This window comes from Vulpes vulpes, chromosome 12 (genome assembly GCF_048418805.1).
Source record: "Vulpes vulpes isolate BD-2025 chromosome 12, VulVul3, whole genome shotgun sequence".
In the NCBI taxonomy this organism is placed as follows: domain Eukaryota; kingdom Metazoa; phylum Chordata; class Mammalia; order Carnivora; family Canidae; genus Vulpes; species Vulpes vulpes.
The window spans coordinates 98715997-98729927 of NC_132791.1; the positions used below are offsets into that span (position 1 = coordinate 98715997).

Below are 13931 nucleotides of genomic sequence, written 5' to 3' on the forward strand. Positions count from 1 at the left end.
TGCTGGACTGTTTCACAGGATTTTTTGAGTCACTTAAATTAGAGATAAAAATTAATGAATTTATTTATGTTCTAGATACTTATAAGGACAAATTGGCAAAATACAGCCTCCTAGAAAAATGGACAAAAGATAGAAGAGGTAAATAATTCGCAGAAGAAACAGTATATATATCATCACAAACAAAACTCCTTGGTTTTAATACTGACCAAAAAATGAAAGGAAAAAACATTATTTTTTAACCCATCAAATTGGAAAAAATTGTTTTTTAAAGTTAACCTTTTAGGTCATTTCTTCCCTCTGATATTTTTTCGTAAGTAAATCTTTTAAAAAAAATTTGTGATGGACACAAGACTCAATGTTACAGTCATATGGAGGATGACTGGAGGTATCTGGCTGCTTTTTAAAATGTTGCTTTTAACCTTCCAGCTCACAGTGGCTTCCTGGAAAGCCTTGTGTTTGGCAGCAGGGCTGCTGTCCCTTCTCGATGTATATGTATGAGGTGCATGTGCAACCGCTTCACACCTGCTTGAAGGGCTCTTTCCCTGGCAGGTAGTCAGAGGAAAGGGGTGGAAACAGAAAGAATATTTTAGCTGCTGGGCACAATTAGTTCTTTATTATTCAGAGTTTGTTGATAGCATTTCTGGATTACAGTGCTCTTCTCTACCAGGAAGTAAATCAAAGAGAGTGAAAGTCTCTTTTTCTGAGACAGCAGCTTTTATGGGGAAACAATTGCTCACTTTAGAAGACTACAGGAATTGGGGCTTTTTTATATTTTAAATATTGATGATATCCTGGTTTCCTGTCTACCCGTCAGTCAGCTAGTTTGCACTCCACTGATAATTAATTGCTGTATTCTCGTTCTTCACTTGGTAATGCATTAGTGTGTTTTACTTGGTTTTCAACTGCAGACATTAGTTCAGCCTCTTCAGTTTGGATTTTTTTGATAGCATTTTTTAGTGAAAAATTCTGAAATCTGGGAGCCTGAAGACTTTTTTTATGCAATTCTGTTACTTCCTGTGTGACTGTACCCTAAACATTTAACTGTTCTGAATCTCAATTTCCTGATCTGTAAAATGTGACAGTTGGATTAATTCATACCCATGATCTTTTGAATTCTGTGAATTTGACAAAGGTTTAATGCAATGATTTGTGTTACCAACATGAGCCAGGTGAGAATACTTTTCAAATATATTCTGCTTCTGCGTTCTTCATACTACATTGCCAATCTTTCCACTGGAAGTTTGGAAGTTTTCTTTCTAATTCAGAACTACATCTTCTGTTAGTCATTGAGGTGTTTGCATCTCTCTTGTGTGTGTGTGTGTGTGGGGGGGTAACAGATTACTTTGATACTGTAATTGCTATTAACTGAAAAGATGCTTATTTTAGAGTAATTAGAATTCATAGAGTTACAGAACATAAAGGGCAGTATAAATTGGTGCTTTCTCTCCTTACAAAAAGGATATTCTATTTCCTGATGCTTGAGATGATCTAAACAAAGAAATTCATTTATTAGCGGTGTGATTTCTTTAGCCCAGTACTACTTATCTTATACTGGGTTCAAAGAAGCTGCCAAAGGGTGCTTAGGCAGAAACACACAGTATGATTTAGTATCCCGTTCAGAGGAACCAACTTCTCAAATTGCATATAAGAAAGTGTCCTTTTCATTTGTCCTTCTGGGTGATAAGGGCATCCATGTTTGAAGGAAGAAGGGAAATGCTGGTCTCCTCTGCAGGGCGGAGACTGCCTGGCGTATACGTGTTTGGATGTGGCCTTGGAGGATCATTCAGGGCTTGGTGTAACCTTCTGGGGTCATCGGCAGAAGGGGTCAACTTTCTGTTCTTCCTTCAGCTTTTTAGAAATGTATAGTTTTAGTACTATAGTCAAGATATGATTGGATTAACTTTTGGAGTTATTCTTTTTTTTATATAAAGAATATTCTTTACATTTTTATATACATTTCTGAGTATTTCATGAAAGGCAAAAAGCAGAGATACCCAGGTAGAGGGACTGTAGGCATCAGGTCCATCTCAATTTGGTACTTTTGGTCCTTGGGCAGTGGCCCCACGTTCTTGGCTCTGGAGCCCCAAATACAGCCACCCCCAATCCAGACGGTAGTGAGCTGCTTCCTGAGTGGTGCATAGGGCCACACAAGGCCTGAGACTTCTCAGACGCTGTCTACTGCCACCGTCTTCTGAGCTCTGGAGTGTTCTAAAATCATGTGGTGTCAGTTAAGACTAGAAGCACCAACACTCCATAGTGAGTAGGTCACTGGAGCTGAGCTTAGAAGTGAATCTGTTATGGTCTTTTATTGTTTTGTTGAGTTTTGGCGTGTTCTGGTGGGTCCCGGGTGGAGGAGGGGAGGCAGGAGGTGGTTTCCTAGGTCCTAGGTCACAAGGATGGGCGACTTGGACTCCGGCCCGGCTTTGCCCCTGTGGTGTCTGTCAGGCAGGCAGAGTGGCTACCGTCGTTGGCGTGTTCACCTGCGATGCCGGTGGCTCCTTGTTCTCCCGGCCGAGGGCTTGCACTAGTAAGACAGAGAACGTCACGGCCGCGCAGCTCGCTCACACGTGTGCAGCATCCGCTATGGGCGTGCGCAGTGGGTGTCCGCGGTAGCGTGTGCACGGTCAGCTCGAACGTCTCGGCGGGGACGTCGTCTCTTCAGCCGAGAGGCCTTCGGTAGCGGTACCGAGGCTTGAACCCGGGCGGGAGCCTACCAGAGTAGGCGTGTTCACAGCGGGTGGGCCGGCTGTCGCTGGTCGCCTCCTTGCCTCCTCAGGGCTTAGGTGTCAGGGTCTTCAGTGTCACGTGCCAGGACGGCTCGGCCCTGAGTGTCACGGAAGCGCCCCCGCAGCGCGGCCGCTCTAGGGCCGAAACGGCTCCGTCCTGCTGGCCTGGCTGGCGCCGCCGGCCCACAGGCTGCGCGTCCCGGGGCGTCCCTGGGGCGTCCGGGGCCCCCCAGCCCAGGCCCGAGCCCGCGCTGCGCCGTTTCCCGCTCCCTGTGCGGCTCGGGCTCGGGCTCGGGCCTATCGCCCGGGAGACCTGGCAAGGGACTGAGGAGGAAGTCGGTGCCCTGCCGGTGCGGACGGCCCGTGCGGCCGGAGCGTGCGGCGCCTCGCTGAGGGGCCCGGGACCTCGCTGACACGGCTCGGGCCGCTGCGGCCTGCCTCACGCGGCCCCTGAGGAGCGCGCCGCCCGGCCCGCGGCCTGTCGCCTCCGCCCCGTCCCTCGGCGCGGCCGGGCCTCGGCACTGCTGCTGCGCCGGGGATGGCGCCGGGGACACGCGGGGACACGCGGGGACGCCCTGGGACACCCGGGGACACGCGGGGACACGCGGGCCGCGCGCTGCACCTCGAGTTCCGGGCCGCGCCCTGCCCGCCGCCCTGCCCGCCGCCCTGCCCGCCGCCCTGCCCGCCGGCCGTGTAAGGACGCGCCGTCTGCACCGTGTGCACCGCGCGACAGGGAAGGGGCCGTGGCAGAGCGTCCGTCCTGTCCGCGGGGCCTACGAGCCGCAGGATCCCGGTCGGGAAGGCAGACGGACGTGCCCCTGCTGCCCTCGCGGCGCCGGCCCCAGTGTGTGGGCCGCGGGCGTGGACGTCGGGCCCCTGGGCCGCCCTGAGGACCGCGACGCGGCCGCCTCTGCTTCTCCTTCCTACGATGTCGCTGGGAGTCCTTGGGGCTCAGCGGGGTGCGTCAGGCTCCTTCCCGCCGAGGGAACCAGACGAACCCGCCCATCCCGTTGGGGGTGCACGAAGCCCAGCGCCTGGGCCCTTCTAGGCCGACTCCGGACGGGCCGGGCAGGACGTGCGCGGGCTGAGCGCGGTGGCGACAGGACGGCCCGGCTCGGAGAACGTCGGCGCGACCCCCCGCGAGCCCGGCCGGCGGCCCCGGGAGCAGCGGGGAACAGTGAGCGGTGCCCCCGGCCACCTGGTAGACCCACCGCAGGGCCCCTCGGCCTTCCCCGCACGGGCGCACGGGGTTCGGGCCTAAATAGCCGCCCCCCCGCCTCCCCCCCGCCGTACGTGGGGCTCTGACGGGCGTTATGAAAGGCCGGGGACGGCCGGGTTAGGCACACACCTTCGTCGGACTGTGAGACCGACCACACAATTGGCGATTCCTCCTTCCTATTCTGCGAAAAATAAACATCCTCCTTTTACTTAAAGTTTGTCAGTGTGGGTATGCACACGTATTCAGTGAGCATAATACAAATCTGGTCATAGTTACACCCTTCTTCCCCAAAACTCATTCTTTTTGCGACTTTCCAGGATGCCTCAGTGGGAAGCCAACCCCCACCAGGGCCGTTCACCTTCCTCCCTTCTGCCACCGTGTCTTTTTCCAGTGATGCTAATACTGTGCTGTCCTCTGCCGCCTCCTGCATTCTCCCTGCGTCCCCACAGCTCCCATCTCGTTCCTTCCCCTGCGATTCCTTTTTAACGACCACCCAGAATTAGTCTGATGCCTGTTTTACGTTCCTGCAGTACCAAGGCCTCCTGCTCTGCTGCACATATTTTGCATATTTCACGCAGCCAGTAACTGGCAAAACGTAAACCTGCATCCACCTGAAGTGTCACGTTCTCTCTGTTGCCCCACATTATCTCCCTGGATTTTGTTTCTTACTGGGTAAATAGGACAACGACAACGCTTTGCCGTGCCTCTGTGGTGCTCAAGTAAATAATGTTGATGATGTAAATGCTTAGTGAACACTGGAAAGTGGAACTCTTGTGTTTTTACCACCATTATCATCTGTATTATTTTTATTCTGGTTGCTCTGACCCTTAATTTAAGTTCATACAGCCCCGTTACTGTGCTCCTCGACGCTCTCAGCCTTCGCTGCCCTCTGCGCTAGCCGTGATGGGTCTGACAATTGTCAACTTTCCTTCTCTTCCCAGGACGGTTCATACTTGGCTGAGTTCCTGCTGGAGAAAGGCTACGAGGTGAGTGACTCAGTGAGCAAGCACAGGCTGGTGGAATCACTTGGACACAGTGGCCTCCTGCTTCCTCTGCCGCCGTCCTCCTGTGTGTGTTTTCCACTGAAACTCCGATAACAAATCAAAATCAGGGGAAGAATGTGCCGCTTGGCTTGTAACCATGCCAGCTCATTGTGCGATTTATCTGCTGGTGAGCACTGGTGGCTTCCCCCTGTTCCTTAGTGCTTAACTGCTTTGCACGCTTCCCACATTCTCAGATAAAGCAGAAACCTGGGTAAGCTAAAAGCTATAACATTATTAGGGTTAATTTATGATGTAATGTGTTACATAAAAAAGTCCCACTCACAGTGAAGTCACTTAATTCGGAAATTGCACAGAGCAATAAAAACTAAGCTGATCTTTGGCAAGCTTGAATGAAACATTTACACTCCGTTTTTTGCGTTCTAATAGGCAGCTATATATTTTATGGAAGCTGAAACTTCTGGGTTTGCTGCTGGCGTCATGGACATTGTCGTCTTCTTTTTCTCCTCTTTTGTCCTCTCCTTCGACATTTTCTGCTTTCCTTAAAGGAAGCGGGAGTTTTTATGTATTAAATTTGGCATAACTCCGTGAGCACATCTTAAACTTTTTTAAGAACAGTTTTCAGATATATACGTCTGTATGTAAGTTCATGCTGTACAGAGAACAAAAACCCATACAGTGACCCATATGCTCTGGCCTGATTTGGGAGTGTTTACATTAATAGATTTGGATTCTCTGGATTATTCTGATTGCAGGTGTATGTTTAAAAAAATACACACTGTGGACAGATGGAAAAACAGCAGCAAGGATTTTGGCATCTAAACGCCAACAGGATTTGAAGAAAAGGAAACGAATTTTCTTGTGATAACTCATAATCTTTTCTGAGAACCTTGACTTTTAGACTTTAAGAAGTAATAGTAGATATGTTTAGCACCTTCTGTTCCCTTGCCTAACCAGCTCGTTTTATATCTTGCAAAAGTATCAAAATATGACAAATATAATTAGGAAAGTATACATGTATCGCTATGTTCATCCACAAATATTCCTATAAAAGCAAGTGATATGTTCATATTCTGCAAAGCAGAAAATTTCAGAGTAGATCATACATAGTACAGAAGAATTGGTTTTAGTTAGAAACTTATAATTTATTCAGACTACATTAACTTAGTACTTTAATCAATCCAAAAGGGGAGGATTGGCAGAGGGACTTACTTTGCTCCAGGTGTTGGCACTGGCTGAGAGGTGTTTGGTAGCTAGAGAGGAGTTAGTGATTTGACTGTGTATCAAGTGAACCAAGAGAAGAAACTTAGTAAGAGTTGTTGGGCCTCAGGATGTGCTACCCCAAAATGTGGTGAATATTTTAAGCTGAAGGGATTTGAGAAAATGGAGTTTGAGAAAACTGTAGAAGTTTCTCCTATTAATCACTGTTGGTTTAATGTGGAGGAGGGAAAAAGTTTCCCTCAACTCTTGGGGGTCCCTGACTGGGTCTTACAGTTAGACTTTTTAAAAGCATACAAACTTCTTTAATATCAGTTTTATGGGACTGGAAACCTTTATAAAGAAATGAAGATCCAGAGGAACCATTACGACTAAGTATTTTTATGTTAGGTTCGATGGAGAATGGATGATTGTGGAGAAATATGACAGGTCAAAGAGTAAGAGGTAAGTATAGTAAACAGGGGGAAACTTAACAAAATCTCTCTGTTTGGATTCTTCTTGGCCTCCCTCTGTCTTCAGAGGTAAGGATGTTCCTTTTCTCCAGTTATAGGGGAGGACACCTCTCACTGGAGAGTTTCATAACTGTTTCAGGGGAGAAGAGAAAGGGAGAAGGGGAGGGATAGAGTGACCTTCCTGCTTCTATTATTTTCTCAGATTCCTTCAACTTAAGATGTTCCATATGGCAAGGTGCCATATTTTGGGGTAGCATGTCCTGAGCCCCCACATGGTCACTACAGTTTTGAAGAGTGAGGTGGTATGTCAGAAAGAGTGCTTAAACTGCGTGGATGTTGAAATTTACTTGCAAGGAGGACACAGGAGAGTAAGACATGAGATGAGGACGGTGGCAACAAGTAGTGCGTGCAGCTAGTCCAGAGGAAAATGGAGCAGGTATGGAGGCGTGAGGTGGAGTAGTCACTGTGAGAATGTGCTGGACTAGTGATGGGGCCTGGGATGAATCCGGTTATGGCAGAAGGTGAACAGCCTCAGCATGATAGGGCTGTTAGTGTTACTGGAAATGGCTGGAAGAAGACATGCACGGAGACATGCAAAGCTACACTTAGGTGGCTCGTGGCGGAACTAGCAGACTTCAGAAGATGGGTAGTAATGTTCCTACGTGGATGACAGACTTAGAAATAAGTGGAGTGAGAACCTAGGACTGCCAGGTGAGCTACAAATGTTTTCATTCCAAGGCCTTCAGAATCATAAGAGCAGATTTGATTCTGATAAAGACAATGGAAGGCCCACTTGGCAAATCACAGTTAGTAGGAGAAATGAATCACTGAAATAATAACTTGCAAGTTTAGGAGTGAGGCCCATAAATTCATAGGAGGAGATGGTATAGACCGTATAGGTGGAAGGGTACAGAGCTACAAGACATAATCAGAAATGATTCTTCCTCATAGCCCAGGGAAATATGAGTTTTGTAGGAATAAGGGAGTGAAAAGGTGTTTATCCATATTGTATTCAACTTTAATAGGCTGCTGTCCTCAATTGTAAGAGATGGATATAATTGGAGGATAAGCTGTTAAGGGAAATCTCATGGTGGTGTGGACTTCATCTTTTTGTGATTAAATTGAAGTAAATATGAGGATGATTTTTCCAAGAGGCTGCACTGGAAATTTTTCAGAATCATCAGCCAGCAGTCCCTGGTTGCTCATGAACAAAATAATAAAGGTTAGTAAACTGTATGCAGTAGGCTAAGAGGAGACACCTGTCTGTACCTGAATCCACAGGGTCAACATCAGCAATTTGGATGAGCACAGACTTGTAACTCAGCAGACATTCAACCTGCAGTGTGCATCAGAGCCACCCAGAGGCCTCATAAAGGAGGATGGCTGGTTCAGGAATCTGGGAACCAGCAAGCCCCCCGTTGTTGCTAATGCTGCTCTCCTGGATCTTACGGTTTGAGAGCCAGGACAACTAAAGGTTCAAATGAGATCATTTAATCATAAGATGAAGATGGACAGAATTTCTTAAAGTACCTTGATTTGTGGGGCTTTGCTTCTCTGAACTCTCATATCATTTTGAATTTAGTCTTTGAGAAATATACTTTGGGGTAGCAGAGTGAAAACCAGGAAAAATAAACACTGGGAAGAAGAGCTACAGATTCTGTGAATAGGCTTGATAATGAGGCCGAGTCCTTCGCAGAACAGAAAGGGGTGAACTTTAATTGGCCAGCAATGGCAAAGTCAGCCTTTAATTATGAAGGTGGGGAGGCATGGACTCTGAGGAGAGGCATTACTCAACTGGAGGGAGGCAAGTTGAAGAGCAGAGACAGGTTGGTGGGGTACTGACGGTGTGGCCTCATAGGCAAAGACAAACACTATCTGTAGAATTAGCATAGCACAGTTACGTATATTCCTTTACCTTTTCTTTAGTCAAAAAAGCAGAGTAAAAGTATAATAAGCTTGGCTAACTTTAAAGCAAAAATAGACATTTGCACGTGACTTGAAGAGGAATATCATGTATGAATAGACCAATTAGTAATGGTTCAGTACCTTGTGCGACTCACTCCTTGGATTCCTGAGGCTGTGGGGCCCTGCCTTCTAATGTGGCCTCTGGAATCCTGCATTTGGTCATGTTCTGAGTGAACGACTTAACATGAGACAGCAAAGGATTGCTTTATCACTGGCCCAGTGCTCACTGAGAAGAGACTCTATTTAAAGGTTTAACATTACAGTTTTTAATGTTGCTTATTTCTTGAATTTTGCTTAGCATTAAACACTAAGGCGAGCACAAAGAGAATGAATCTTTTTTTTTTAAACTTTTTTTTTTTTAATTTTTATTTATTTATGATAGAGAGATAGAGAGAGGCAGAAACACAGGCAGAGGAAGAAGCAGGCTCCATGCACCGGGAGCCCGACGTGGGATTCGATCCCGGGTCTCCAGGATCGCGCCCTGGGCCAAAGGCAGGCGCCAAACCGCTGCGCCACCCAGGGGTCCCAAAGAGAATGAATCTTAACACTTGTTTATTATTTATGGAATACAGGTGCCATCTCATACAGAGGAAAACTAAGAATTAATCGGGTTTTATAAAAAATCTCCCTTTAAAACCTTGAACATTTAATTCTACTGGTGTTGAAGTACAAAGGATAATTTTCCCTTAAGCCCCGTCAACCAGCTTCAGAGCAAAGGAGGTGAAAGAGGCCACCTAGTTCACTGTGGCAAGGAGGCCCTTAGGCTCGGATGCTGGATAGCCTGTGTCCTAATTCTCCTTTGCCACTGGCTGGCTCTGTGGCCTTGTGCAAGTCACTGGGCCTCTCTGAGACTTAGTGTCTTAGGTAAATGGCTACAATAAATGCACTTGTTTCCTAAGGTTATCATGAAGATTAGGTAAGACAGTACATGGAAAACAGACCAGAGAAGTTCTGCGGGACCTGTGAGGCTTTAGTTGATATAAGAGTGACAAGCCTAGGGATACAGATTTTATAGAGGGCTGCTTAGCCCAATATATTAATTAGCATTAGTGAAAGGCAGGCCTGTTACACATTTCCTAGGATCTGAGCCCTGTGCACGTTGGCACGAGGGGAAAATGATGCATCATTGTTAGCAGATAAGAAAGCAACACATACTTTTGTATCCATTTTGTACCCAAAACACAGAGAAACCGGAAAAACAAAAGACAGACAAATTTTTTAAATGCAAAAGTGTATCTGGGAATAAATGAAAAATTTATATTAAATAACATGGTAACAAATACAACACAGCATATCAGAATTAAAAATAAGGAATAGGTTAATTGTGGGTTTTCCTTTTAAGAGAGGAATTATGACCAGGGAGTATGAGGAGAACAGAAAGGAAATGACATCTAAGGATTGTCCAGTTGTTATCTCTGGGAGATTATTTGTTGGAACATGGAGTTCCTATGAATCCATTCATGATCTATAAAATATTTTTTTCTGGGTTGTTGAATATTCTAGAAGGCTTAGTGAAAAAAGGCAAAAGTTTTTATGGATTTCATTTTGAAAACATACTGAGTGTTGGTAGGAGGGACCATGTCTACACTTTAACGAACACTTCCACTGGTTGTGTGATCTCAGGCAGTGTCCTCACCTGTAGAATGGGAGTAATATGAGGAAGACTGTTGTAAAGATCAGTGATTTAATGTCTATGAAGATCAGTATCTGGCGCATGGTCACTGCCATGTACATGTTAGCTATTGATGTTATCTATATAATTTGTACTTTTCAAAAGCAAGTGGCATTAAACATCCCTGGGGGGGGGGGGGGGGCGGTCATCCTTGCCTCCAAAAGAAATCTAGCAACGAAAGAATTTGAAATCTAGTAATAATTTTATCTTTGTTGAAATAACAAACAAACATATACTGATGGATTTCAAATCCAGTGGTAACAATTTTCTGTTTTTGAGATTGTAATAAATAAATAAATGAGCAAGCATTTCTGTTATATTGCCAAATCTGACTCTAGGTTTTGAAGTCAAACTGTGTTTGTTCTGATACTGAGAGAACTCGAAATTCTCCTTTTCATTACTTAGTTAAATGGGACATGAAATTTGTTTGTCAAAATACTCCTTTCTGTTTCAGACCTCAGTTTTTCAGAATTATATGTTTTGAACTGCTATAATATAATAATGATTTTGATTAATTTTATATGGAGTCCTATTCAGCTCATTTATCTTTTCATTTTGGTTTCCTAACTTCTCTTCTCTTTTCCCCCCAAATCCTTATAAAAACAAACAATAACCTTATATACATCCCTTCTGTAAAGAGAAAGCTGCTAATCTCAAATTCTTAACTAGATTATCCAGTTTGCACACATTTTGGCTTGTCTTAAAGTTTGTATTTCACCTGTCTCTGAAGTAGACAGACTCAGCTTTCATTAGTTCTTAGAATAATACTTGCTGTCATGGATTAAGCATTTGGCAGGTCTTTCTTTCCCTGTATACACATACCAAAAGTTGGGAGTGAGGGGAAATTAAAACACATTTTTTTCAAATTAAAAAAAACCTAGTGCTTAATGCTTTGGTTATAAGTGTGACCCAAAAGTCCCATATTATTTATTTGCTGTGATTTTGTATAGTTGTCTGATTTCATACTGACTCCATCAGTATCATTTAATATTTTTATCAGAGCCTTTGATGTCTCTATATGCAAGGTGTATGTATATAGAGTTTCTCTTTGTTTCAGGATGTTGAAATATGTAACTTACCCAGAATCCAGCAATCAAAAGAACAGATAGACTAAATCATATTATTATTATTGTTATTATTATTTTCATTGTCAAAATTAAATTGTCTGTTTTTAGAGTATAGAAATTCGTTTATACTCAATGAGAGAAAGTTCTACTTACATCTGAGAAAGCTATATTTCAGAAATAACTTGGTGGTGAACACCAATTTTGCTATATATAAGTGGATATGTGAACTTGGTTTTTATTACAAAATTGTTAAACAGAATTATTGTTTGTAGAGCAGTTCAACTTTACAATTAAGAACAACTTGAAAAATTGGAGACTGTGAAGTAGAATAAATTCTAAGCTAGATGTGTTATTTTCTCTACTTCTAAATTAAGAAGTGGATATGTATAACCCAAATCTCAATTTAATGTTTCCTAGATTTTACAGTTTGCCTCCTGAAATGTCAATAAAATTTGTGATGTTCCTTTCTTAAAAATATTTTTATTTTTACCAAATTTTCTTGGGCTTAGTTCTTTTGGAAAATAGTGTGGATGAGTGCTTTTCTCTTTGGCTAAAGCAGCTAACCAACAGAATTATTAATTGTGGGTGTGTTGTATCCTTTGCAGAAGTTAATTTCTCATGTATGCCGTATAAAATGACGATGACATGTCTTTCTATTTGAAAGAAAGTCTTATGTGCTTATAATTCTGCACTTCCCCCGCCCCCCGGCATTTGGAATATTTGAGTCATGCCAAGGATTAATTTTGGTTTGAAACAGACAGAAAACGATTGAGTTAAAATATAGAAGTGTATTCAGCTGCAAATGAAACTACCCAACATTCGAAGGAACACTTCTAAAATAAGTGAAGGATTAAAACTGCCACCAGTAGAACTGGAACTTGGGCAGCTGGTGACATAAGCTTGTATTAGCATTGGCAACACAAAGGGAGCAATCTTGACATAAGAAGGAAGTGAGACCAGGTCTTGAACAATTTCTTTATGTATCAGACACAAATAGTCTTTTCTTCAGTATCAGGCAGGTATGCATTCTTGTTCCAAGGACTTTTTTTTCCCCCCTCACGCTTAACATGGTTAAGTCAAAGATAAAAATTTTTAAAAATAAAAAGAATTAAAAATCATTTCTTCATATCTTAAATTTAGTAGACTATATGTCTTGTCCCTAATCTATGCTATTTCTTTTTCACAAAGCTGGATAATAGCAGCTGCTGTTTATTTTTGTGGATGCAGATATATGTATACATATGTAATAGGTGCCCGATGCAAAGCTCTGAGGACACTGGAAGGATGTGGTGGCAGGAGCCTCTCGGCCTCATGCTTTGTGTTACAGAGGCTGCAAGGCCGTTTAACCGATATGGCCTCACATGGTCTGTCTTCGGTTTCAAACTGAAGAGATATTTTGTCAGCAACAGGGCTCTAAGTGTGTGTGTGTTTGGAAAAGGAGACATCTGAGTATCTGTAACTAAGCATTTGCTGTGAAGTCACATAATTATCTAATTACTTTTGTTGAGATTGGCAGTGAAAACACCACAGAGAGATGAAAGTACAATGCTGGTGGCTGGTGGGCAGTGGTTGGGGAGGAAGTAAGCAGTGGAACTATTTTTAATAATTTAAGGATAATGTTCATAAGTTTCTAAGTCATAGTTATTTTTTCATAAGGTAAGCGTTTACAAAAGAACCGCCAAGTTATTTATCCTCATTGCACATTTATAATTTCTTATCTTTCTACAACTATAAAAATTGCAGGTCCATGGAATTGTGCGGCGATCCAGTTCATTCAATACGGGTCGAATTGAACATCTGTATAAGAACCCCCAGGCTCATATCGAAGGAAGTAAGTCATTTTCTTTTCTAAAATGTCTTCCTGTAGCTTCCTATATTATGATGTTATTTTCAAATGTCATTTTTCTCAAAGCCCATCAATTATTTACCTGTGAATTGCCTGCGTTGAATGCTATCTGCATGCTTTGAAAGCCCTTCCATTGCTTGCTGCCCCTGGGCCACAGTGTCATCTTGGTTAGGCTGTTACAGGATATTGGTCAGGTGATGCTGCTCAAGAGCCCAAGAGTAGACATGCCTTTGATCAGCCTTCTCCAGGTGTCCTTATCCCCTCAAGTAAGATCAGGTCCATATTCACAGAATGCCCCTTTGCTTTTTATGTTTGTTCTACTGTAATCAAGCTAGGTAATCTTTGTACATTTATTTAATTTTTAAAATAATTTGTGAGGACAAGTCCAAAAACAGGTGGCAATCAAAACTATATTTAACTGCTTTCCAGATTACTGTCAGTATTTGCAGTCACGTGTTATTTTGTTACTAAGATTGCTTGCATGTGGCCATATAGTCTAAGCAGCAGGGCCACAATATTTCCTCATTTACTCTTCATAGCAGCTCTGAAGCTTATGAGTGAGACCATTTTACAGATGAGGAAATGGAGGCAGAAAGAGCTGATCACTTTATTGAGGTCACACACCATGGAAAAGACAGAGCTAGGACCAGGACACTGGGTTTTTGTCTCCAAGGTCAGCCTGCTTTTCCTTGTCCAGTTTTTCCAACTAGCAGGGATGATTCAGTTAGCCTGTAAAGCTTAAGTCATTTTATATTCATTTCAGAG

The 13931-nt window shown here is 43.6% G+C and overlaps 1 protein-coding gene across 1 annotated transcript in view; it reads left to right on the plus strand.

Moving 5' to 3' along the window:
- GMDS (GDP-mannose 4,6-dehydratase) overlaps positions 1-13931 on the plus strand; it is a 576788-nt gene that overhangs the window by 120932 nt on the left and 441925 nt on the right. The window contains exons 2-3 of the mRNA XM_072729241.1: positions 4887-4931; positions 13064-13151. Of these exons, the coding sequence (XP_072585342.1) occupies positions 4887-4931; positions 13064-13151 (133 nt within the window). The remainder of the gene's footprint in view (positions 1-4886; positions 4932-13063; positions 13152-13931) is intronic.